Raw genomic sequence first — 26830 nt, forward strand, 5'->3', positions numbered from 1 at the left:
TGCATGACAGCATGCTTAAGCCATCATCTTCCCAGACCCTGTCGTTGTTTAGATCCACCTGCTACCAATTATAATTTGAGAGTTTAGTAATTCCCAATTTATAATATATTTGTTTTGGTGCAAAGTGGAAACATCTCATTGAAAGAACACATGCCCACTAATAAAAATGCACAGATCAGAATTTTTTGAGTCTAAGATACATGGTCCCACCTTTTTAACGCCTCTGTAACCAGGATCCATCTTACGATGATAGATGATACTCTCTCATAACCCCCTCTGTCCACAGCATTAAGACCAGGTCGCAGACAGATGCTGTCTTAAATACAGTCTGCACCCCCTCCCCTTGACCAGTGCCTGCCCTAGCCCACAGTGGTTACAATGGTCTTCCTGATCACCCACTCTTTGTGCGTGCTTAAAAATATACATAACATAGGGGCGCCTGGGTGGCGCAGTCGGTTAAGCGTCCGACTTCAGCCAGGTCACGATCTTGCGGTCTGTGAGTTCGAGCCCCGCATCGGGCTCTGGGCTGATGGCTCGGAGCCTGGAGCCTGTTTCCGATTCTGTGTCTCCCTCTCTCTCTGCCCCTCCCCCGCTCATGCTCTGTCTCTCTCTGTCCCAAAAATAAATAATAAACGTTGAAAAAAAAATTAAAAAAAAAATATATACATAACATAAAATTTACCCTCTTAACCATTTTTCTCTGTACAGTGCATGTCCTTGGTACTTTCCCATTGCTGTACATACATCACAAACCATCCATCACCAGAGCTTTTTCATCTTCCCCAATTGGAATTCTGTCCCCATGAGACACTAACTCCCCGTTTCCTCTTCCTCCCCAGTCCTCTGGCAACCACCATTCTACTTTCTGTCTCTATGTACGTGACGACTCTGGGAACCTTATATAAATGGGATCCTACAGTACTTGTCGTTTTGTGACTGGCTGATTTCACTCAGAATAATGTCCTCCAGGCTCATCCATGTTGTGGCAGGTGTCAGAATTTCCTTCCTTCTTAAGGATGAATAATACTCCATTGTTTGCATAGACCACATTTTGTTTATCCATACATCTATTGAGTAGGCACTTGACTTGCTTCCTCCTTTTGGTTATTGTGAGTCACACTGCTATGAACATGGGTGTACAAAGAGCTCTTCAAGTCTCTGCTTTCAGTTCTTTGGGTAGATACCCGCCCGCAGAATTATAGGATCACATGGTAAATCTTTAAGTTTTTGAGGAACCACCACACTGGTTTCTACAGTGGCTGAACCATTCTATTTTTCCACCTCTTTGTCTGTTGTCCACTGGGACCTCACTGTGGTTTGAGTCTTGGGGCACAAGTAGATTCCTCCCTTGGGGCTCACTCTCCAGGCACTAGCCCCAGGCTTCTGGGATTTCTCCAGCATGTTCTTGCCACTGTGCCAATGACCTCACTGGCCTCCTGGCCATGTTCCCCCAGCCATGTCCATTAGTCCAGTTTCTAGGTCTTTGCTCGGCTCTCTGCCCCATATCCACTCCCCCTCCTGAGGCCCCGTGGCCAACCTCATAGTTCAAGGGGGTTTCTGAGGCTCCATGTGGCCCAAGGCTTCATACAGGCACAGGCTTTAGAGTTCAGCCAGGGGTGGGGCCACAGCCTTTGTTACCTGTGTGACCTGACATGTTACTACTCATGTCAGCATCCTATCAAGGATGGCTAAAGCCAGTCCACCCAGGAGTTCAGCATAGCCAGGAAGCATGAACTTCAGAGTTCAGGGCAGCACAGAATGGGTGCAGAAAGGGACATTATTGGAAACGATCATGGGGTGCCTTGGTGGCTCAATCGGTTAAGCTTCTGACTCTTGATTTTGGCTCAGGTCATGATCTCATGGTTTGAGAGTTCAAGCCCCAAATCAGTCTCTGCACTGCCTGTGTGGAGTTTGGTTGGGATTCTCTCTCTCTCTCTCTCTCTCTCTCTCTCTCTCTCTCTCTCTCTCTCTCTCTTCCCCTCTGTTGCTCTCATGCTGTCTCTCTCTCTCAAAATAAATAAATAAACTTAAAAAAAAAAAAAGGAAACCATCTCATTATAAGGACTTCCATTTTATTTCGGACTCTGGTACCAAAATCACAAATATAGTCATCTGAAAAATACAGCTAAGAAATGGCATTGAAAATGTTTTTCAACAAAGAAGGGATTGATGGAAAGTCCCAAGACTGCCACAAACCAGGATGACCTATGCACAATTCTTACATGTGCGGGTCTTTCTTCATTTTTGTTACATGCTGTCCATAGGCCCTCCCTGACCTCCTGAGGCCTTTTCCACCTGGGACAATCTGGCTTTGCCCTGACGCCTTCTACCTACAAGTGAACAGTGCTTGAAGGCAATGCCAGGCAGGTGAGCAGCAGGCCTGCTCCCTGGACACGTGAGCTGGCCTCGTCTCCAATCTCCTCACCTCAGGCTTGCAGGGTCCCTTGTTACAACCCGTCCCTGCCTTGACCGGTCCTGCAGGCTTAAATGCTCAAAGCTGACACTGTTTTCTTTTCAGTTCAATAAAATTCTTTCTTAAAAATTTTTAAAAATATTTATTTATTTTTGAGAGAGAGATGGAGTGTGAGCGGGGGAGGGACAGAGAGAGAGGGAGACACAGAATCTGAACCAGGCTCCAGGCTCTGAGCTGTCAGCAGAGCCCGATGTGGGGCTCGAACTCACAAAATGAGATCATGACCCAAACTGAAGTCAGACACTTAACTCACTGAGCCACCCAGGCACCCTTAAGCTGATGCTGTTTTCAAGTTTGCTTGACTCGCCACCTGTACTCTTCTGAGGAGCATCTAAAATACTGAGGAAGATGAGAGTTTTCATGTGTCCACAGGCCAAGTTTAATGAGACAAGCTGGCATGAAATGAAGCTTGCTTTCTATTTAGTTTTGACTAACAAAATTCCTTGCATGTTTCCAATAAAGAATGGAAGGAAATATAAAACAATGAATTGCTAAGTATGTGAATGCCACTTTCCACACAAGTAAGTAATTATTTAGAGTTGTTTGCTTTTTTTTTTTTTTTTTAAAGAGCCTCAGGACACAAAAGCCAGTGCTTTGGCCTGCAAATCGAAAATATTTAGTTATTCCTCTGTTAAACTGGTAGCATTTGAGTTGTATGCCATTTTGCCTCGTAGGAATCAACATGCAAACATACACAATTGTGAGGATTGAAGCAACCCAAATGTGATTTTTTTGAATAATTTAAAATCTCATCTACAACTGGCAATTTCAAATGGCTGGCATGTTCCGAGCCAGTTTTGATGCCTTAACTGAATCTGTTTTTGACACCATAATTGCATGTTCTTTCTGACCCATCCAGACACTAACAACCTAGAGTTTTATTTGGCTTATGACAGATGAAATGTCACCATTGCATTATCAATTTATCAACTAAAGTTTATAAAGATCAGCCTGTGGCCGCCTGAAGGGGGATTCTGGTATGTGACGCAGCATGGGAGGTAGACTTGGGGTTCTGGCCCACCCAGCTCTCTGTGGCCCTACAAAGGGCAGGAGGCGGTGAGCTTTAACAAGGAAATGAAGGAGGGGCACCTGGGTGGCTCAGTCCATTAAGCATCCGACTCTTGATTTCGGCTCAGGTCATGATCTCAAGTTTCATGAGACCGAGTTCTGCATCAGGCTCTGTGCTGATAGCATGGAGCCTGCTTGGGATTCTCTCTCTCCTGCTCTCTCTGTACCCCCCTCAAAAAAATAAAAATAAAAAAACTTAAAAATATATACTAAAAAAATTTTAAAAAGGAAAGAAGGGAAGGGATCTCTTCACGTCCCTTAAGGATGGCCTTGAAATGGAAGGAAATCCTGACCCATGCTACAACATGGATACACTCTGAGGACATTGTGCCATGTGTGCCAGTCACAAAAAGTCAAATCCTGTATGATTCCACTTATGTGAGCTGCTTAGCAGTCAAACTCATAGAGAGGAAAAGTAGAATGTCATTGCCAGAGCTTGGGGGAGGGGTTATAGGCAGTACTACGGGCTGAATCGTGTCCTCCCAAACTCATAGATTGAAGCCCTCCCTCCAATACTCAGAATGTGACTGTATTTGGAGACACAGGGTCTTTAAAGAGGTAATTAAGGTAAAACGGGATCATTAGGGTGGGCCCTAATCCAATACGACTGGGGTCCTTATACGATTGGGGTCCCTAATCCAGTATGACTGGGACCTAGATACACACATAGATGGAGGGAAGACCACCTGAGGACACGGGGGAGAAGGCGGAGTCTCCCACTTTCTCTGCCCCTCCCCCACTTGCAACGTTTCTGACTCTCTCAAAATAAACTTAAAAAAATGGTTAGAATGGTAAATTTTATGAGTGTTTTACTGTGTTAAAAATTTACAGAAAACAAAGGAAAAGAGGAGAAGACAAGTGGGAACTTACTTTGCTTCTAAAGCCAAGGCGATGATGCCCGCCACCATGGGGGCTGAAACTGAGGTCCCAGTGTGGCCGTCGGTACAGCGCTGGCGCAGATCCGTGGTGACCTGGGTGACAAGAGGCTAAGTCAGCTCCCAGATGTCGGAAGCTACTCAAGAGGCACTATGCATTCATATCTCTGCAGCCAAACTTTTTTTTTTTTTTTAATGTTTATTTATTTTGAGAGAGGCAGGAGGGGCAGAGAGAGAGAGGGAGAGAGAGAATCCCAAGCAGGCTCCATGCTACCAGCGCAGAGCCCGACATGGGGCTCAAACTCGGAACCGTGAGATGGTGACCTGAGCTGAAACCAAGAGTCAGATGCTTAACTGACTGAGCCACCCAGGGGCCCCTCTGTAGTCAAGCTTTGTGTCAGATACTCCCTGCTAATCTGCTTTGCTCTCATATGTAAAACACCGACCCACTGCAGGGATGAGCTAATCACAGCCTGAGAACCAGGAGACAAGGGAGATGGAATACAAACAGCTGGAAGCAAGACAAACAGCTGGAAGCCGCATAACCTCCTTGTTGCAGGTGTGCGTGCTGAGACACAAAGGTAAGACAAAATGAAACAAAGAGGGCCTTCCATGGCAGAGTCCCCATGGCGAGACCACCTGCGCTAGTCCACAGGAATGACCCCCAAGTCACCCCTGACCTCAGAGCAGCTGAAAACATGCGGGGGGTGCCCAGGTGGCCCAGACAGCATCTCTGCCTTTAGTCAGAAGATCAGAGGTCAGTCATAGAAGGTCACAGATCACTCTCCACCAGGACATCCTCCTTAGATCATTGACTGTGTCCCAAAGCACCCAGTTCTATCTGTAGGAGCGGACGAACCCAGTGAGTTCTCCACCTTCACAGCGCCTGCTGTACGGGACCACGAAGCTGGCCCTTCTCCCTGGGGAGGCAAAGCTGACTCAGCAAACTGCGGGGGCCCCCGCATGCCTTCCTCTGAGGCACTGACTCCCAGCTGGGTGGGGAGATTGATTCTGGGCCCCACTAGCACACAGCCTGATTTGCCCCTTGCCTTTGAGCTGAAATGAGGAAGCAGCACCAGGGAATCACCCGATTTGGGTTGGGCTGTGCCACACCTGCTGCGCTAGATGGGATTCTGGCCCTCAAGCTACTCCCCATGGGCTCTGCAGATGGGACTAAGGTTGCTGATCAGCAGACCTTAAATCAGTGAGAATATCCTGGATTAGCCAGTGGGCCCAGTGTAATCACAAGAGCCCCCAGAAGTGGAAGGAGGCAGAAAAATGTGTCAGAGAGATGAGGCAGAAGAGAGGCCCAAGCCATCATTGCTGGCTTTGAACACAGAGATGGAGAAACATAAGCCAAGGAATGTGGGCGGCCAGGAGATGCTGAGAACAGCCCTTAGCAGACAGCCCACCAGGAAACAGGAGCTCAGTCCTATAACCACAAGAAAGTAAATGCCGCCAACAACCTGAACGAGCACAGAATGGACTCCCCACTAGAGCCTCGGGAAGGGAACACGGCCCGGCAGGCACGTGGATTTCAGCCTCAGGGGACTCAGAACAGAGACTCCGTGGAGGCTGCTGCACTTCTGACCTCCCGAACTATGAGATAATAAATCTGTGCTGTTTAAGCTAAGTTTGGGATAGTTGGTTACGACAGCAATAGGAAACTGATAGCCTCACCAACTGCAAGCCTCTAGTAGCCGATCTGCATAGCCCTGAAGCATGAATTGCCCTAGTGCTAACAATCCAGATCCTCTCCCAAACAGAGTATCTTCCTTCTTCACATTCCGGCTGGGCTGCAATCACCCAGACAGGATCTAGCCTGTCTCTCTCTCACACACAGGAAGGATTGGACAGGAACACTGGCAGAGACCAGCCTGCTCCTCCCTCCCTGTTCAGCAGGACTGAGGCAACCTAACGTTAGGAAGGGCAGCTGAGGGTAGGGAAGTAGGGACAAGGATGCAACCTCCCTGACCCCAGGATCTTCATCTGCAAATGGGCACAATGCCACATCCTTTATAAGGTTTCTGGTGAAAGTCACAGCTGGCACCTGAAACATACTTACAATGGTGGCCCGTGAGGGAAACTGAGGGCATCTGGGCAGGAGGCCAAGCTCCCAAGAGCAGGTGAGGCCCATGAGAAAGGGCTACTGGGGAGTGAGCAGTGGGTCCTCCGTACAGGGAGGAGATGGCTCAACCAAGTCAGGCAGGTCCCCCTTCCTGAGACCAAATGTCGTGCATGGTACTCTGCTCATGTTCAGCAAATGAAAGAGCCAAGGAATAATTGAGTAAGAGATGCTCACGTTATGTGTCACTCCATTTATAAAGAGTCACGTGTCAGCACCAGGCAATCCCACCCTCCAGGCAAATGCTGCCTGGCATTCACTAGAGGGCACGGATGGGACAGAGCCTTGATTTCCAGCTGACAGCAAGCTGCCAAAAGTCCAGAGCTTGGAGGTTCTCTAAGGGGACTCAGAGCAAACACTTGGCTCTAGTTGAGCTGAAAACAATAATAACAACAAACAAAAAATGCCATCCATACTCTCAGAGAAGAATTCCAGTCCAGAGCAAGAACTGACTCACTCTCTCTTTTACCATCCTCTTAACTACACCCTTCTGACCCATGTTATGGCTCAGAGAAGGGACTTAAGAAAAAAGAATCAAGGCTTTTGTAGCTAAGGTGTGTGCACACGCAGTATGATTAATTAAGCAAATAAAGCTGCAAGCCCTGCTCCCAGGGTTGAGAGACAGGGTCGTCCGGCAGGAAGCCTCTGGTACAAAGCGTTCAATGACCCAGTCTCCACCCCACACGCCTCCAGCCAGCAGGCCTGTTTAACAAGACCCCGGCAAGTCCGTGTTCAAATGAAGCTGGATTCCTAAACGAACAGGACACCGTGCAGAATCTCGGCCGCCTGTCCCAGGGGCACGTGCTCCAGTAGAAAAGGAAAATAAATTAATACCTTCGTTAACTAGCCCGGGCCGCTGCCAGGCTGGTGGCGGAACAGCCGTGGCTGACCTTTCAACTGGTACAGAGCAAAGTGGGGAACAGGGAGCCTGTGTGCTCCCGCAGAAAAACCTAAAAATAAATTTGCAAATAATTTCTCGAGATGCGATGAAGCAGCAGGAGAAATAAAAAAGATGCTAGTGAGCTTGTTTTCAAATTAAACCGTGTCTGGCCAGCTCCACGGTCTCATTTTTTAAACGTCTAAAAAGCAACTTAATGACTGTGCATTTGAATTCTGCATTAATTTCAGTTCAAAATCCTCCCCCTCTTTACTTTTCTTAAAGCAGGAAAGCCTGTAGGGAAAAAAGAAACACGGATTCCACCCATATGCTAAACGGAAACACTTTTTAAAAGAGAAATCACACTGATGTCCATTGAAGTGAAAGTAACAGACAGAAAAACCAGTGCTCAATTTGAAGGGTCTGGGGCAAGTCCTTTTGTTAGGGAGAGGATGGCCTGGAAGAACACTTAGATCTCTAAAATGTTTCAGTATAAAACCAAGACTTTCCCTTCCTCTCTTTGGCACGTTGAAACTGAACCGGTCAGCTGGATCCCAAGCGATGTGACCACAGAAATTTAGAGAGCTAAAAGGAGGCACAGTGCTGAGAATGCACCCCATTCTTAAATGCTATTTTTAGATCTCTGAAGCCAGAGAGGGTTTTAATCGGTATTTTGTGCAAAAATTAGAAAGGCAGGGCCTGGGGAAGGTTGCCAAGGGACTGGGGTTTCCCTCGAGGTACAACCAGTTCGCTGATGGGGGAGGTTGGTACCCTGGGAGCCAGCACAAACTGGCCTCAGGGGAAAAGAAACTTGTCCCCAAAGGGCTGGAGGAGCAGATCCTAAGCTGTCCACCTGGCCAAGAGGACTCACAATTTTCCGCTCGTAGAACGCCCCGCTGCTGTAGGTGGTGGCCAGGGTGGACGCACACTCTTCCAGGTACCACGGCTTGTAGCCGTTCTCGGTGGTGCTGCTCACGGAGATGGTGTAGATGCTGTTGGTGTAGCCATCACAGGAACAGTGGTCCCCCTCTCTCCCGCCATTCCCAGATGCCCAGACGAAAATGGAGCCCAGGCCCTGCCGACCCTAGATAGGAAGGATAACAAGGTGTCAGTCAGTCCCGGCAGCTACAACTTTGAAGAGTGGGTCTCACACCAGCCCGGAGTCCTTCCCTTGGAATGTCCCTTCCAAGGGTCTAAGAAGGATGCATTCAGGGGTGCCTGAGTGGCTCAGCTGGTTGAGCATCCAACTTCGCTCAGGTCATGATCTCATGGTTCACGAGTTTGAGCCCCACGTCGGGCTCTGTGCTGACAGCTCAGAACCTGGAGCCTGCTTCAGATTCTCTGTCTCCTTCTTCTGTCTCTGTCCCTCCCCCACTCATGCTCTGTCTCTCTCTTTCTCTCTTAACAGTAAATAAACATTAAAAAAAAGGATGCATTCAGATTGTATGAAGCTACCAAGGACATGGTTCTGTGGGCCCCTGTTTTATTTTAAAGGATTCTTTTATTTTTTTAATGTTTATTTATTTTTGAGAGAGAGAGAGCATGAGTAGAGGAGGAGCAGAGAGAGAGAGGGAGACACAGAATCTGAAGCAGGCTCCGGTCTCTGAGCCATTCAGCGCAGAGCCCGATGTGGGCTTGAACCCACAAAGCTTGAGATCATGACCTGAGCCAAAATAGGATGCTAAACTGACTGAGCCACCCAGGCATCCCTCCTGTTTTATTGTAATAGAGCACTTCTGCCTGTGGTGACAGGCTTAATGCTGCAGAATCACAGATTGCACTGAGGAGATGGCCCAGAAAGACCTCTCTGTTCTTCATGGGAAAATCAAGGGCCTTCAAACAAGCTGTTCTATTCCAGAGCCATGCCTGTAATTTCCATCGTAATGTCCGATCATCACAAAGAGCAATATTACTGAGATGAAAAATTGATGGCTGAATTTATAACATTGATTTTTCTGGACCGAAAGAGCTGGTCCTATGAGGCGGAGGGCGAATTTTCTTAAAAACCCAGGGAAAAGGCACATGTCTTGGAGAGCAAGCTAATTTTTAAAAATTGTTTAATGTTTATTTATTTTTGAGAGACAGAGCATGAGTAGGGGAGAGGCAGAGAAAGGAGGAGACACAGAATCCAAAGTAGGCTCCAGGCTCTGAGCTGTCAGCACAGAGCCTGATGTGGGGCTCGAACCCATGAACCATGAGATCATGACCTGTGCTGAAGTTAGATGCTTCATGGTGCTCCAGAGCAAGCTAATTTTTGAAAAGAGGGGGTGGGACTGTGAATTCTGGGTGAGGACTGAATAGGTAAAGAGGGTCATGGTCCAGAATGCCCTGGCTGCTCATGGCCATCTTATGAGGGCTTCCCAGGGTCCCCGCTATGGGTCCACATTAAAGCAGTCAGATGGTCAATGCCAGACAAGGCCAGCACTTCACCTGTACCTAGGTTTTTATTTTTAGGAACGCATACACGAGAGCAAGTGTTTGAGAGGCAGTGGTGGTCAGGGTAGCTTCCTGCAGCTCTGTTCCATCCCACATCCACAGAAGCAATGATTTCTGATCCAACCAAGTCACAAACACCAGCTGAAGATGAATTAATCCAAGACAGAGCTCACCATTCTGCCCAAGTGGCTGGACCCATTGGTGGTGCACAGCCAGCCCCAGAGAGCAGTGCCAACACCCATGTGGGTGAAACTGGACCCACAGGGCCGGTAACTTTGGTGTCCTTGCCGAGGACCCTTCTTTCCAAATAAGTGGGAGGAAATTGATACTTACGCCCAACAACTGGCCAATTCAAAGAAAACTTGCAACAGAATTCTGTGATCCCCATAGAGTCCAACTGAAGCCTTGCTGCTGACTCAGGGGGTGTTATGCTCACTCTGAGTTCAAGTCCATCCCAGGCTGAGTAGATCCAACTACTCTGAAAGCCCCATGACGTTCCACTTTGTAGACCAAGTGGACTATAGTTCTTTGCCCTTTTGTGCCTATTTGTCATGACTCTGACATTTCCTCCAGTTTCCAACCTGAGGCTCTCAACACAGTCCACAGAAGGTCCCTCACACTTACGCAATCCCGCTGCTCAAAGCTGCCTCACTCACTCCACTTTCCACGTGTCCCAGGGGGGCCTGTCCACATGGCCATGAGCTCCACAGAAAGGTTACTCACATTTAGCCAAAAGGTCAACCTTCTGGAAGAAAGGCGCAAAGTACCTTAGAAATGGGTGTGTCTGTATGTAATTCTCTTTGAAACTAGTTCAAAGAAACGGAAATCCAAATAAAAAGGTATTTAACCCATCAGAGCCGATCTTTATTCCATGCGGATTATTTATTTATGAAACACTGTCATTTTGCTAAGTGGGGCCTATAATCTTATTGTTCCAGAAGCACAGACGATGCCTCCACACAGCATTCCTCGTACTGGAGCATGCACACAGGTCACTGGAGGCTTTGCTCCATGGCAGACTCAGACTTGGCAGGTCTAGGGGGAGCCCCGAGATTCTGTATTTCTTTAAAATAGTCTACTTTTTTTAATTTTTATTTTATTATTTTTTTTTAATTTTTTTTTCAACGTTTTTTATTTATTTTTGAGACAGAGAGAGACAGAGCATGAACAGGGGAGGGGCAGAGAGAGAGGGAGACACAGAATCGGAAACAGGCTCCAGGCTCCGAGCCATCAGCCCAGAGCCTGACGCGGGGCTCGAACTCACGGACCGCGAGATCGTGACCTGGCTGAAGTCGGACGCTTAACCGACTGCGCCACCCAGGCGCCCCTACTTTTTTTTATTTTTAAAAAATGCTTATTTATTTTGAGAAAGAGAGAGACAGACAGTGAGCAGGGGAGTGGCAGAGAGAGAGGGAGACAGAAAATTCCAAGCAGGCTTCACTCTGTTAGTGCAGAGCCCGATGTGGGGCTTGAATTCATAAACCACGAGATCAGGACTGAGCCAAAATCATGAGTCAGATGCTTAGCTGACTGAGCCACCCAGGCTCCCCAAGATTCTGTATTTCTAATGAGCTCCCAGGTGATGCCCGCGTGGTTGCTTCTGGACTCCACTTTGGGTAACAAGGGCCTAAAGTGCCAAAGGCATATATATTCCACCTTACACCACACAGTTACTCCTAGACCAATCCATTCTCTCAGGTGTCGAGGCATCAAAAACCTTTCTCCTTCCTGAAAAGTCTCCTAAAAAGAAAGTGAAAGTCAGGTGGAGAAAATACCCAGATCTGAGGTGTGGGAGATGTGTTCGCTGTCTCTTTCATGTTCATTTCCCAGGTCATGGAAGCTACAGGGCAGAAGTTATAGGAGATGACAGTTCAACCCCAGCCATGAACTTGTATTTCTGTTCAGGACAGTCACAACCTCAACTGGATCAAAACCTATTTCAGCGTCCTGCCTGGGAGGTGAAGGGTTCATCTGTGAACTCCGAAGCACCGTTCCTGAGGGCTAGCAAATGCCCGGCATCTGGGCAAGGCCAGCCTTTCCAGCCTCAGCCATGTTGCATCTCCCCTTTGGGATGACAAGCTACGTGAGGGGTAAAGCTTCCTAAGGACCGACATTAGGCACATCCCTATGCCAAATTATGGTCTCTGAAGTCTCCAAACCACATCGTCCACCAGAAATGAAGTCAGACTTGACAGAAAAAGACTGTAGGTGACAAATGGGGCACCGAGGAGGAAAAACAGATGGGGGAATGTGGTCTGGTTTGAGATCACCAAATTTCTAGGAGGATTTTCAGTGACAACTTTAGACGGCTACAATTTAAGGCTCCCTATATGATATATTTTACTTCAGAATGACTGAAAAAAAACGAAATGACCTCAGTATTTCAAGCAACTGTGACAAGAATGACAGGGAACCACATGGTCCCTTCTGCAGCTTCCTCACCCCCCCCTTGACAGCCTGATAAAGCTGACGCTGCTCGGAATTCGGCATGCAAAGAGCCCCTCTCTGCAGCTCCAGGCTTTCCAAAGTCCTCCATGGGTTCGTCTACACAAACCCAAGTAAACTGAGATACCAAAAATTGTTTGAAAACAATTTGGAGCACCTGGGTGGCTCAGTCAGTTAAGCGTTGGACTCTTGATTTCGGCTCAGGTTGTAACCTCATGGTTCGTGAGATTAAACCCCATGTCGGGCTCTGTGCTGACACCATAGAACCTGCTTGGGATTCTCTCTCTCTCTCTCTCTCTCTCTCTCTCTCTGTCTGCTCCTCCCCCACTCACACATACACACTGTTTCAAAAATAAATAAATTTAAAAAACTTAAAAAAAAAAAGAAAGAAAACAATCATTTATTTATCCAGGAAATGGGAGGCCCTGTCCTAAGACATCAGATCTTTAGAAATCATCTTCTAGAATAACACATGTTTAGGATTAACACCATTTAAAGCAGTGTCTTCCACACAGAAAATGTGATCACTAGTTTATAGCTTAAATTAAGCTTAACTTTTAGGATGTTCCACTTGTCACCAAGAGTGAGATCCATGTGATCTAGTGGGTGGTAGGAGCTGAGTACTGGGAAGATAAGATATTTTTACCGGGCAGCCCCTTGTAGGCAGCAGCTGACTTGGTCACAGAACCTTCCAGCACCTGGCACAGCTCAGGTGCTCAGCAACCTGACAGAAGCAGCTTTTGCATTTTCTTGGAGTTATGGGGGTGGGGGGTGGGGGCAGGCAAAGGAAACTGTGTGGTGTCGCAGGCATGACCATAAGGTCAAATGCCAGGTTGGGAGCATTCTAACACATAAATGCTCAAACTCCACAAAAAAGTAATAGAAAATGGGCAAACTCAATACATCCAGAAAAGGGATCAAGTTATATTATTTAGAAGAAAGAAATAATGAACAGGGTTTAAAAAAGATGGCTCCTCTATGGGGCAGGGCCAGGGGTTGGGCAGAGGGTAGACAAAGAAAGGTTGCCTTTAACACAATCTTCTGATAATATTTGATTTATTCATTAACTATTTATTAATCACATTTTAATCATGGTGCATAGGTTACAATAAGTAAGGACTTTAAAAAAATGTTTTAAAGCATAAACAATAAGGGGTGCTGGGTGGCTCAGTCGGTTAAGCCTCTGACTCTTGATTTAGGCTCAGGTCATGATCTCGCGGTTTCGTGAGTTCAAGCCCCTCATCGGGCTCTGTGCTGATGGTGTGGAGCCTGCTTGGGATTCTCCCTCTTTCTCTGTCCCTCACCCACTTGCACTCTCTTTGTCTCTCTCAAAACAAATAAATAAACTTCAAAAAAAAATAAGATTTATAAAGCACAAATAATAAAATGGACTTGAACCACCCTCCTCCCCAGCCCTTCTCCCCCATCTCCAATAGAAGTCAGAAGTATGAATGCTGACCCAGGGATGCTTGGACTTCCTGCCCAAACCCCTGTCAGCATCGCCAGGCCATACCCTATACTCTGGGCTGGGCCTTGTTGGGCCACCCAAAGCCACCCGGACACTGACCACAACTCTGTCTGCCTGCTCCAAGAAGCTGTCCTCACCCAGAAATCTGCCGCACCACCTGGCTTACAAGAACTGGGTCATCTCCAGTCCCTCCTTCCCTTCTCCCTGCATTTTTGACTCCCAAGGACCCAGAACTAATGATCACAGAGTGACTGTGGGTGGGCCTCCTGGTGGGTGGAGGAGAAGAAGGCTGCCAGCTTCCTCTGCTTCCCCTCAGCTGGTCAGTGGAGAACCAGTGCTTGGATGTTTGCTCTGTTTAGTCCCTGGTGAGGCTCCACCCAAGAAATCCTAAACACATTAGGCTGTGTGCTGGCACTGAGGGCAAAAAGGCCAGGCCTTCCTGCTTTGGAGGCCCTAGATTAGCACACGCTTGTGATGGACGCAGGAAGCTCCACAGCTGGGTGTTTCCATGGGCAGGTGGTCCCAGGCTCAGGACACCCCTTCCACCTGCACATTCCAGGTTAACAGGCCAGGTAGTTGGACTAAGAGCCCGGCTGCCCACCTTCACATACCCCTTGGCTAGGGGCTGTCAGGCTTCAAGGCACAGAGTCCTGGGCTTGGCGGGTGACCAGCTGGCACCTGCTGAAATAGCCATTCTATGACAAGGTGAAATTCTTCTGCTCTGGATGGTAGAGAGCCACCTCCCTGAGTCCCTAAATGACTTCTCCCTCACACTGGTCCTGGCACAGCAGGGCCATCCTGGTCCTCTTTTGGGGCTCTGGCTTGTGTCACTCTGTTTTTAATTGTTAAAAACTTTGTTTTACTCTTTCCCCCCGCCCCGCCCCTGAGAGATGCACCGAAGCCCTGAACAACTCACACCTTTTTAATGCCATACTCGAAGGCTTGTTTAGCCAGGCGGCCAGGCCCATCCACGGTCTTCCCGTCATCGTCCGGCCCCCAGCTCGCGCTGTAAATGTCGATGTAGTTGGGTCTGATGCCCAGAGACTTGGCCTCAACCACATCTGTCACGTCGCCGTCCAGCATGCGGATGCCTGCAAGCACACAAGGGGGCTCCATGCACGCCTGCTCTGCACTTGGGAGGGCGGCAGAGACCGTGACCCCAGGGCACAGGGGTACGGCCAGGGAGCCCCACACAGTTCTGGAGCCTTCCATGCTCTGCACTTGGGAGGGTGGCAGAAACCGTGACCCCAGGGCACAGGGGTACGGCCAGGGAGCCCCACACAGTTCTGGAGCCTTCCATGCTCTGCACTTGGGAGGGCGGCAGAGACCGTGACCCCAGGGCACAGGGGTACGGCCAGGGAGCCCCACACAGTTCTGGAGCCTTCCATGCTCTGCACTTGGGAGGGCGGCAGAAACCGTGACCCCAGGGCACAGGGGTACGGCCAGGGAGCCCCACACAGTTCTGGAGCCTTCCATGCTCTGCACTTGGGAGGGCGGCAGAGACCGTGACCCCAGGGCACAGGGGTACGGCCAGGGAGCCCCACACAGTTCTGGAGCCTTCCAGTGTCATTCTGGAAAGCTTTCCCCCCATCCTGTGCTGGCCAAGGTGAAGGACTTCAAATACCATCTGGGGCCACGCTGTGGCATCCCCGACACAGGACAGCAGCAAAGGAAACATAAGTGTTTGGAAAATATAGGATTTAAGCCATTTCCTCAGTAGCATGATATCATTCTGGTATTTAACAACAGAACATATTAGACGTATTATGATTATTATTTCTAGAACAGAACTCTGGGGTCATTTTCAACTTTCCCTGCTGTCAACAGTTTATTTCTCCTTTTTAAAAAACATGACTCCATCTCTGATTTGTAATTAGGAGTTTTTAACCTGAAAGACGGAAGGCCTCCCCCTAGCATATCAAGGCGGGAGGTGGGGGACATCTTATCTCAGTGTGTATTCTGGTTCCGGGTTCCCCAGAGGGCTCTTTAGGTGCTGGGGAGTACGGATTCCTCAAGAGCACCTCAAAAGGAGAGGGGGTGAGCCAGGAACCTCTTCCGAAGCCTGCCTCCTCGGCCAGGGGTCCCCTGCCCGCCCTGGGCCCAGCATTTGCCTCCGTTAATGATTACACTCTGCACCCAGCAAGTGTGGTACCCTCGTGCCTCACCCAGAGAGGGGGTCTCAGCGATGCTGGGATGTGACTGGGAAGCAAGGGTAATGATGGCCACCAGCATGTCCTGCCTGGACGCAGAATGGGACCTCTCTGAGGCTCAGAAAACCTGTGCCCTCTCACCCCGGATCAGCGCTCTTAGGTGACTCCTCGGGGACCACAGCCACTCCGCTCAGAGGTCCCCAGAAACCCCTCCTCCACCAGGCCCAGCTCCATGTGTGTGGTGGCCATGCCAACGAATTTTAAATCTTGAGCTATTTAAGACATAACAGGAAAGAGGACTTTTTCTGATTATAAGCATCACATATGCTCTTTGCAGAAAGTTTGGAAAATAGAGAAATAACTAGTGATAATATTTTGGTTATTTTCTTCCAGTATTTTTCTTTGGCCACAGCATGCACTTTCTCTCCAAGTTCTTTTTTTACCACAGAACCTCATACAGAACATTTCCCTGCGCCATTAAAGACTCTTCTAAGACTCGATTGTTAATGGCCACAGCTTACCCTCCCGTGCACCCCAGCCCAGGCGGCACTTTCCCCGAGGTTTGCCTCACTGAGCAGAGAGGCCCCCACCTCCCCCAGACGGGGCTGGATCTACTCATGCAATATCCCAGAATCTGCGTCGACAAGAGAGCACATATGCCAAAAATAGAAACGCGGAATACAAATGACTTTAAAAGACAGAACAGTGACTTTTCCCCAGGATGAAAAGAAATGGTACAGGGCTCAGGCAGGAAGAACCACAAGAAAGAGACTCTTTGAGGGGACACCCTCCCCAGGGGCTCAGGGACAGATGTGGGATGTGGATTAAACCTTCCTGTCCCACCCATTTTAACTGGAATTGTGGAGATGCCTTGCTGTCCCTTTTGATGGATAGTTGAGAGGCAGAGATCCCTAACACATAAATTTCGAATGATACCTAATCTCTCACCCAGTAACACAGGGATCGTAGACGAACAACTAACAGTACTTTATGATTTGTCAGGGTGAGAAACTTCCTACCTACAGAGAATGTGAAGATGATTTAAATGCAGCAAATTCTTCCACCCTATCAACTTGTCCTGCCTGGTTTTTGAAGGTTCAGGTTGCCCTGAAGTGTTCTCCTTCAGGCCCGTCCTAACAATTCTGGTTGTGAGTTGAGAGAGAAAAGGTAAGAGGCACCGTGCAGGGTCCCTGGGAAGCCGAGTAGGACAGTTGTGCTGATAGGAGGAGGGAGGGCCACCATAGCACACTATCTTGGCCCTGTGCTTACGTGGGACACAAAGCAAACTGGAACCGCTTACTCCAGAAGCCTGAAAATCGTACTCAAAATCAATGTCAGAGAAATTTATAGCAAAACAACAGTGAGACTGAGGTCTGGGAGACATCAGGAGTTCAGTGACAGGGCCAAGAGCCATTTGGGAGTGTTACGGCACAGGCAGTGACAGAGGGTGGTGCTGGAGTCATCAGAAGAACCATGTCTTTATGGCGGAAAGACCTTAAAAATGAGAAGCAGAAATAAATTCTGACTTCAACCCTGTCTGTTCTATCTTCTGGCTCGCTATCTATTTCCTTCCTCTCTTTACTACCTGTTATGGACTGAATGTTTGTGTTCCCCCACATTCACACGCTGAAGCCCCACCCCACCCCGTGTGGTAAAGACAGGAGTTTTAGGAGGTAATTAGCTTTGGATGAGGTCATGAGGGTGGGGCCCCCAAGATGGGCTTAGTGCCCTTATAAAAAGAGTCAGCAGACAGCTTGCTTCTTCTGTCTCTCTCTACCGCATGAGGACACAGAGAATTTAGCCATCTGTGAACCACCAAGTGGGCCCTCACAGGGGAGCAGAATGAACAAGCACCATGACCTTGGACTTCCAGCCTCCAGAACTGTGAGAAGTAATCGTCTGTTTTGTAAGCTCCCAGTCTGGAATTTTGTTATGGTGGCCCCAGCTGATGCAGACAGGACCTCAGCTGCCTGGCTTAGGATGGGCCAGGAAGCCACCACTGTTCACACACTAAGATGGCACCACATGGCCAGTAGATGTGGACTCCTGTCACCGCTCCCAAGGAGTGGCCCATGGAGCAGAGCTCTCTACGGACAGTGTGCCATGGGACGGGCAGGAGGGAGGTGGGGCATGCCATGGGTGACAGTCCTGCCGTGACCACCAACTAGTGACTCTGGGAATTACCCCATGTCACTGAGCCTCCATTTCCTATAGATTGCATTGATGAAAGTTATCATATCTACAAAGGTGCCATAAAAGCTAAAAAAGAGGGGTGCCTGGACAGAGACGCAGAGATCCAAAGAGACATAGATTCCGAAGCAGGCTCCAGGCGCTGAGCTGTCAGCGCAGAGCCTGACATGGGCTCACCAACTGTGAGATCATGACCTGAGATGAAGTCAGACGCTTAACTGACTGAGCCACCCAGGTGCCCCAGTTTTTTACCTTTGTTTTAAAAACATATGCTATTTGATAATGTATGAAGGATCATAAGTTACATACATGTTAGTGGTAAAGCCTAAGGAAACTGACACTCACAAGCCCTCCATCCATTCAATGTAAATATAAACATGACCCACTGGGGTCTCTACCTATGCCCTGCCCCTCACAGAGGAAATTACTCAGAATTTTGGACTGTCTTTTCATAACCTTTTTTTTTTTTTTCAAATAAAGGGATGCTTATTATATGGTTTTAATGTTTATTTTTGGGAAAGAGAGAGAGACAGAGCATGAGCAGGGGAGAGGCAGAGAGAGAGGGAGAAAGAGAATCCAAAGTAGGCTCTAGGCTCTGAGCTCTCAGCACAGAGCCTGATACAGGGCTTGAACTCATGAACTGCTAGATCATGACCTGAGCTGAAGTCGGATGCTTAACGGACTGAGCCACCTAGGCGTCCTCATTGCCTTTTAAAAACTAGTGTTTTAACACAATTGTATGCATGCTTAAATAACATATTGCTTCCTTTTGCTTGTACTGGGAATTAATCCTTCATTGGTTAGACACATTACCAATATCTTCTTTCAGTTGAAGCCTTGTCTTCTCACTTTATTTATGGTATCTTTTGCTAGACAGAGATACTTAATTTCAAAGGAGTAAGAATGACTTCCCTTTGAGGATCAAGGGAGTTATAACGGAAGCCAAATTTATGTGAGTTCATTGGGATCTATTGCGGGGTTCCTTTCTCCCTTTTATGGGTGGGGCAGATCCACTTTTTACATCAGCTCAGTGTACTTTCTTTCTTTCTGATTTCTGGGTGGACACGATGAGTCAGGGTGATCTGAAAGGTTATCTTTCTTCAGTCACTGGTCTCTGTGCTCAGGGCTTCCCTCTGTCAGAGACACTCGGCCCAGGTGCTTACTTAGCCATCAGCCCAAAGAGAGGGGCCATAACCAGTAGTACAGGATGTTGGCAGTGTGCTGTGGCAATGGTGTGGCCTCTGGCAAGATTAAAGAGCAGCTCACAGTGGGGGAAAGAGAACAGGGGTCAGAGAGTCCTGGGGTGGGATCCCAGCTCTGTCTAACCTCAGACCAGGATCTCAACCTCTCTGAGCCCTTGTCTTCCACAATATTTACCTGGCGGAATAGCTGAGAGAGTTAAATATGTGTTGAGGCCATAGTGCCTGGTGCTGTTCGAGAAATGGTAGCTTTTTCTTTATATCCTTATGTTCCACAACAGGCTTTCCAGGGCAGCAGAAGGCCCTGCCAGCCACGCAGGCAGCCAAAATCAATTCTGATGTTCTAGTGCCGAAATGCAACCTGTTATTCTAGACTTCTCCATGCAAGTTAGAGGTGTTGGAATGCCTACCTTTAAACAAATATGTATTTATTTTGAGAGAGAGAGAGAGAAAGAGAGAGAGCACGGGGAGGGGCAGAGGGAGAATCCCAAGTGGGGCTCAATCCCACAAACCAGGAGATCATGACCTGAGCTGAAATCAAGAGTTGGGATGCTTAACCAAATGAGCCACCCAGAGGCCCCTGAATGCCTACTTTTTAAAAATTTCAGTATAATTAGCATACAGCATTATATTAATTTCAGTGTACAATATGGTGATTCAACAATTCTATGCATTACTCAGTGCTCGGTGCCTCCTCTTGAACACGAAGAACGAGATGCCAGAAGACATCACAGATCTGTAAAAGCAGACAACCAGAATGATTTCTCAATACCTCTCCCGATGTTTTTCATCTCAGAAGAAGACTGACAGATGTGTGAGGAAGGAAGCATAATGTATTTAGATTTTAATGAAGCATCTATTTTCCCCCACGCTGACAAGTTGCCAACAAAGAAAAGGTAAATATTTTCAGAGCGCCAATATTAGCTTTAAATGTGAATGGTTCTCTGGAAATGCCAACGTGAAGAAAAACAGTAATTGTTTCTCTAATGGAAATGAAAGACCCATCCATTTACTGTACATTGTCCGGAACAACAACAACAAAATTTGGACCAATCATGTGGAAGGCCAGTGAGCTCCAGGCGGTGGGTGTGCTCACAGGTGCGGCAGCGTTGCAGGCTTCAGAGCTCACGGTGACAGGGCGAATGTGCTGACGGGTCCACCCCGAGGGTGGGTCTGTGGGAGGGTCACTGAAGAGAAGGAAGATGGTGCTTATGCGTTCTGGTGTGCACGGAAGCTGTGTCCAGGAGCGAATCACACAGGCTGGCCTCACTTTAAACAAGATGTGCTTTCCTATAAAACTGCCTGGACCCAATAATATTTTACGTGCCCCGGAGAACCTGCTGAAATGAAGGACTGTACAAGTCTCTTGGTCAAGTGTAAATAACCAACAGCACTTTTTCCATAGTGACCTGTCCTTCCTCCCCTCTCCCTGCTACGAATTTATAGTGTGACTTTCCAAATTACTGGCCTAGCAACGTGCTGTTGACCCTGTGAAGTGGCATGAGACACAGCAGTTCCCCCGAACTTTCTGAAGAACCTCCATGTTAAAAGGCATGGCAAGGTCAGTGTGACCAGATTTGGAGACAGGGTATAAAGAGGTATTTAAGCTAAAATGAGGCTGGTCCTAATTCACTATGCCCGGTGCCCTTATAAGAAGAGGAAATTCAGGGGGCACCTGGGTGGCTCAGTCGGTTAAGCATCCAACTCTTGATTTTGGCTCACATCATGATCTCACGGTTTGTGAGTTCCAGCCCCACATCAGGCTCTGCATTCACTGTGTGGATCCTGCTTGGAATTCTCTCTCCCTCTCTTCTCTGCCATGTGTATGCTCTCTCTCTCTGTCTGTCTCTCTCTCTCAAAAAATAAACTTAAAAAAAAAAAAGAAGAGGAAATCCAGATATGGGCAACGCACAGACCAAGTGGTGACCATAGGAGGACACAGTGAGAAGCAGCCATCTGCAAGCCAAGGAGAGAGGCCTCAGTAGAAACCAAACTTGCCAAAAGCTTGATCTTGGACTTCAAGCCTCCATAATTGACAGAAAATAAATTTCAGCTGGTGAGCAAGGAGGCACCAACTAAATGTATTTAGATTTTAGATCTTTTGGCTTCTGAAGGGGACAAGAAGATGGTAACAAAAAAAGGGGGCAAGGAGAAGAACACACACACACACACACACACGCACACACCCCAATGCAAGAAGTCAGTGATCAGCCCAGCTTGTTAATGTCTAGAGGAAGGCAGGGGAGCAGGATGAGCTGGGCCCACTTTTGTTTATTGAGAAGTAATATATTTTGCCTTCAGCAAGTGAATGGCAATGCAAGAGCAATGAACAGCAGCAAGTAAAATTAGATTGTAGCTTCCTAAGTGTGACAAATAGGTCTCCCCAACAAATTTTGTTCATTAATCCTGAGTTTATTTTAGTAAATCCACAGAAAATTGGTTTTTGGGGTCCTCCCCCCCAATAAACCCACAGTACATTCTGTTCTATGAGCAGACATTCTGGGCCAAGTGAGGTTTCAAAAGTTGTTTGGAATTGTTACAAACCGAAAAGGTTTCTGTCAACTCTCCTTATTGCCTAAGACAGTAACAGGGCTCTCAAATCTCTAAATATGGCCATACATGACAGCCTTGTTCAACAAACACCAGGGAGCTGTGGTCTGCTAAGTTGTCGGGACACATCTACATTCACCATTGTCACAGGAAATTCTTACAGACCAGTGGTTGACGCTCACGCCAAGTTTCTCTTGGTCTCCTACTCCGTTTTTGATCTCCTGATAGAGCCACACCATTTCTTTCCAGAGTGGAAATGCAGCAGTAGCCACTGGTGTGCCAGGAAACTCATGGGCATGTCCTACCCTGGAGCCCGGGGTCAATGAGATGAGGCCCATGCTAGGTAGGGTCTTGCATTAACCATGCCTTTTATTTTCTGTTATTCTGATGCTTTGACGTGTTGGGGCCTTGTGGACCCTGAAGGGATCCACACCCCAGGGCTGGCCAATTCCTCAAAATAGTAAAGAACTCCTCCAGGAGGCATGTCTTCCATGTGCAAATTAATCAAATCCAGAGCCCACACTTTCAACAGCCTCTTGTGCTCTGGGCCCCCCTCCATTTGCCCTAATCCCCGCACGACCAAGTACCAGACCACTAAGGACAGCCCCTAAGCCCCAGAGCCCACCGAAATGATTCAAATGAGCCATCCTCACTCTGTTGACTCTGCCATGCCCACTTCTTCCTGCAGAAACCACTATAAGCCACTACTTCCCTGGCTCCCTCTGCCTCCAGACCAGCTTCTGAGGCTTCCCCTCCTGGCCTCCACCGTGTGGAGCACTCTCATCTTGGGAACTGTGAGTAACAAACTTTGTTCGATGCCATTGTCTCCTGATCTGTTGGCCTCGCCGTGCTTAAATAATAACAACTAGAGCTTAAAACAGGTCACTCGTTCATAATCAGGTTCTGCTGATTTTTCAAAGAATGGTAAAAACCAGAAGAGCCTCAGTCGCTACCTTGAGATTTGACATCTAGACTGGCTCTCATGGTCTCCCCACCAGAGATCAGGGGCCAGAGAGCAACAGTGGCTCACACAGGGGCCTGCAGAGAGTCAGGGGGGTCGGCGGCTGGGGACACTGGGCACAACAGCATGCTTCCAAGCCAGCTGGGGCACCCACATATCCGCTCTGCGTGTGGCGACAGTGAGGGACCCTGACAGGATGTGCACCTGTGACAGCGAGCACAGGCCCTGAACTGGCTCCTGAAGGAGACCAGCACATGGCAACAACAAGACACTCACATGGCCTCGAACAAAGGCCATCTTAGGCTCAGCTTGTCACTTAGACTTGAACGTGCCCTCTCCCTGTCTATCTATCTGTCTCACATACACCCAGAAGCAGCTCATCCAGTGTTTGTGAGGGCAAGCTGGGAACTGGATTGTGCACCCCAGGGCATTCAAGAGCCAGTCTTATCTGTCTTCTGGGGGTGGCTGTAACAAGGTGGCTTGCAGAGGGCACGGCCGCCCAGGAGACACAGGGGTGAAGCAGCTATGGCCGGTTCTTGTCCATCTCCTCCTTCCCAGGGATCCTGCTTCACTTAGGGATATTCAGACCCAGCAGGCAGGGGCCTTTGATGAGAATGTGGGGTGAAGGTTAGGGAGGTGGGGAACCCCAGCTCCTTGAGAGCTCAGCTCTGAAGTAGGAGCTGCGCACATTCATGAAATCCCCCCCATAACTTCCAAAGCACGTTAAATCCTACTGCCGTTGAAAATATACTTGGAGCCTTTGAAGATTAGTCTGTAGGTTCAACTGTCCTCTTAAAATGCTCACAAGCCTAAACTGTTTAATGGAAACGCTAATGAGACTTGAGAGTTCTGTGACTCTGAATTAACATAATTAACTAATTTATGAGTGTGGATTAATTTAGCTGTTATGTACTTAACATTTTCATGTGTATGAAAGGAAAAACATGATTCAGTCCCGAGCAAAATATGGAACAAAAACACCAACGGAAATTTGGCTGTTGGCTGTGTCACTTTTCCTTCCCAGAAACCGAGTAAACACAGGCTAAAAAGATGCTCGGACTTCTTGAGGCCTGAGCAGGGGAGATTTTCTGTTTCTAAGTGTCTGCCAGGTCCCCCGAGGTAGGGGGTGTCCTGGCAGCCTCCAGCTCCCTTGCTCCCTTGCTGCCCGCACCCCAGCAGCCTTGGGATCTGCTGGTCATGTTTCTCCACATCCAGAACCAGGGCGCGCTGGGGTCAAAAAATGCTGTGTCCCAGGCAACGCTTGTCCTGCCCCAGGAAAATGTCTGAATCGCATTAAGCATCAGGACAGGTGAGAAGCTTACCAAAAGCTAGGCTCTTCCTAAAGTTCAAGGGCAAGGGCTTCACTCACCTGCCCCATGGGAGGCCCTGAAGCCAAGAAGCCCTAATGCAGTGGCCAGGCTCAGATGCCTCTCAGGATGGTAGGGAAGGCTCTGTCCCAGGGAGCACACCTTGTAGGTGAGCCTCTGTGGCTGCTGAGCTGATGACTGGTGGACACGGCCAAGTCTGAGAGTTTGCCCACCACCAATGCCAACCTAAAGCAGAAGGGCCAGAGCATTATGGGGAGCAGAGCAACAAGAAGGGAAACTATCCATAGGGCTGAATTTTTTTTTAAAGGTTAACTGAGTGAGAGTGAAGAAAGGTGTATTTTAAAGCCCTCGAAGGTTTTTGTTGTTGTCCTTCAATGCAAGTGCTTGACTTAAGCTTTAATTGCTTAAGGCATCCATTTCAAAGAGCCCTTGTCTTCAAAGACTATTTTTCCTGAGTAAACATTGCCAGCCACCCTAGATAAAGGGCCAGGCCACTTCCCTCCTCCACTGAGGTGCCTTTGTTTTAGAGATCTCAATTGATTTTGATAACTGACCATTTGGGCCACTTGTCTTTTCCTAGCACTTTGAATTCTCACTCTCACATTTTATTAATTTATTTTGTTAAACATTTTATTTTTAAGTAATGTCTGCAGGCCACCTTGGGGCTCGAACTCACAACCCCAAGATCAAGAGTCTCATGCTCTACTGACTGAGCCAGCCAGGCGCCCTGCCCATATTTTAAATTGACCAATAGAGTGAGCCCATGAAGCCCTAGGTTCCCACCCTCAGCCCCAGTGAGAGCAGACGCCCCAATACATCCCACCTGTGCATGCACTCTTTCTCTCTCTCTCTCTCTCTCTCACTCTCTGTATCTCCAACCCTGCTATGTGGCCCCCAGGTGTGCTGTGTCAATTCCAGGTCATTGGTAATAAACTTCTATTTTTCTGTTTCCTGATGGTTTTGCTGAAGGGTATTTTGCAATCATAAGAACCACAAGGGGCCATCCAGTTGTAACACTGGTTTGGAAAGGGGAGATGTCTGCGTCAGGCTCACCTGGGGCTCCGGTGAGCGACACCCGCCCCCCCCCCCCCCGGCATTTCTAGCCAATAGCAAAGGATAGCATTACTATCAATAGGCTGAGATGGGCATAAAACAAAAGGTTAAGTGAGAAGAGAGGCCAAGAATGACCCATCTGTACCCTCCTATGTTATTCCCACCATAAGAGGAGGTTGAAAAATCTAGCTTATTCTATTTTAGGCTAGAATAAGGAAACAAGGTCGAAATTATGTTTGGAAGGCATATGAATTCAGTCAAGGACAAGAATACATATGCACACCACGGAACCTTCTTTTTCGCTTCTGTTCCTGCTCACAGGGCTTGGTGGCAGCTGTCTTCACCCCATCCCCGCTATGTCCCAGCATTAAAGAGATACCACCGCAAAGGGACAATCCAGGCTTCAAGTCAACGGGTCTGAGTTCACATCTTGGCTCTGCCTCCTACTGGTTGTGTGAGCCTGGGCATGGTGGGTAACCTCTCTGATTATCGGTTTCCCCTGGTAGAAAATGGCTGTAGTAATTCCAACTCAGGATCGGTCTGAGGATGAGATGCCAACAGCAAGTGGAGAGAGCTGTTACTATCATCACAATAAAAACACTAAGGAGATTGGACCATGCAGGAAAACAGTGATCAGTCTACCTCTCCTTGGGGCCCAAATCCTCAGAGATAACATGAAAAAGAGAAGGAAAAAAAAATCAGTAAAAGCCTTGGAAAACAAGATCAGAAGATGAGATCTTTCAAGGAACTGTGGAAAGACAGCAAGCAGATGGGATTAACCAGCAGGAAGTTTCAGAAGGGTTTGAAATCCCGGGACCCAGAGGCCTGGTGTGCAAAAATAGGAGGGGTCCCTGAGCAGGCATCAGTGTGGGGAGCTAAAGAAGCAGGTTAGCCTCCACCTCCTCCAGGCTGAGCAGTGAGCAGCAGCAGGCTTTATTCAGATGCCAACACTGAGGCCAGAGAAGGTGGGACAGGGAGGCCACCAACCACCCTGCCAGAAGTAATATGATCCAGCAGCAGGTCCCACCCCTGCTCACGTCATAGACAGACTGCTGCCATCAGGACTGACAAACACCACAAGCAGACAAGGATCTGTGAGCACAAACACAAGTGCACACAACCAATAATCAGCAATTAGGAGGAAAACCAACCTCAAGAAAGAGAACCCCCAAATGAAAAAGCTAAACAGAATGGAATCAATAAGAGGAAGCCAAGGAGATAATGGTTAATGCAGCAAATGGGAAAAAATTCCCGAAGTAAGTATTGTTAATATCTTTAAAATGATGCAATAAAGTAGTGCGTCTTTGAAAAAAATCAACTAGAAGACTTCGGCTTCCAGGAACATGGAGTAGAAGCACTTCTCCCCATTCTTCCTCCTAAGAAAAGCCAAAACTCTGGACACTGTGTAAGAATGAGACATAAGACTCTGAAAGGTAGAGAGAAGGCAGACTATCCAGAGATCTCAGGACCCAAGGAACAACATGGTGGTAAGTTCCCTGGGATTCTTTTTGTCTCACATATCTGGGGACTTGGAAATGGAGATGCTGGCAGCCTGGAAGTGTCAATGGGAACAGACCAAAAAAGAATCCCCCAAAGCCTATTCCCTCTAGCCAAAGCACCAAGGAAGGGCAA

At 48.1% G+C, this 26830-nt stretch overlaps 1 protein-coding gene across 3 annotated transcripts in view; it reads right to left on the minus strand.

The window, feature by feature from the left end:
- The window catches only part of PCSK6 (proprotein convertase subtilisin/kexin type 6), a 192847-nt gene that overhangs the window by 76288 nt on the left and 89729 nt on the right, over nt 1-26830 (minus strand). For all 3 annotated transcript variants that reach the window (XM_058736784.1, XM_058736781.1, XM_058736783.1), the window contains 3 exons: nt 14686-14858; nt 8290-8502; nt 4412-4512 (listed from right to left, as the gene is read on the minus strand). In XM_058736784.1, coding sequence (XP_058592767.1) covers nt 4412-4512; nt 8290-8502; nt 14686-14858 — 487 coding nt within the window. The remainder of the gene's footprint in view (nt 1-4411; nt 4513-8289; nt 8503-14685; nt 14859-26830) is intronic.

Source organism: Neofelis nebulosa, chromosome 7, assembly GCF_028018385.1.
Source record: "Neofelis nebulosa isolate mNeoNeb1 chromosome 7, mNeoNeb1.pri, whole genome shotgun sequence".
Taxonomy (NCBI): Eukaryota; Metazoa; Chordata; class Mammalia; order Carnivora; family Felidae; genus Neofelis; species Neofelis nebulosa.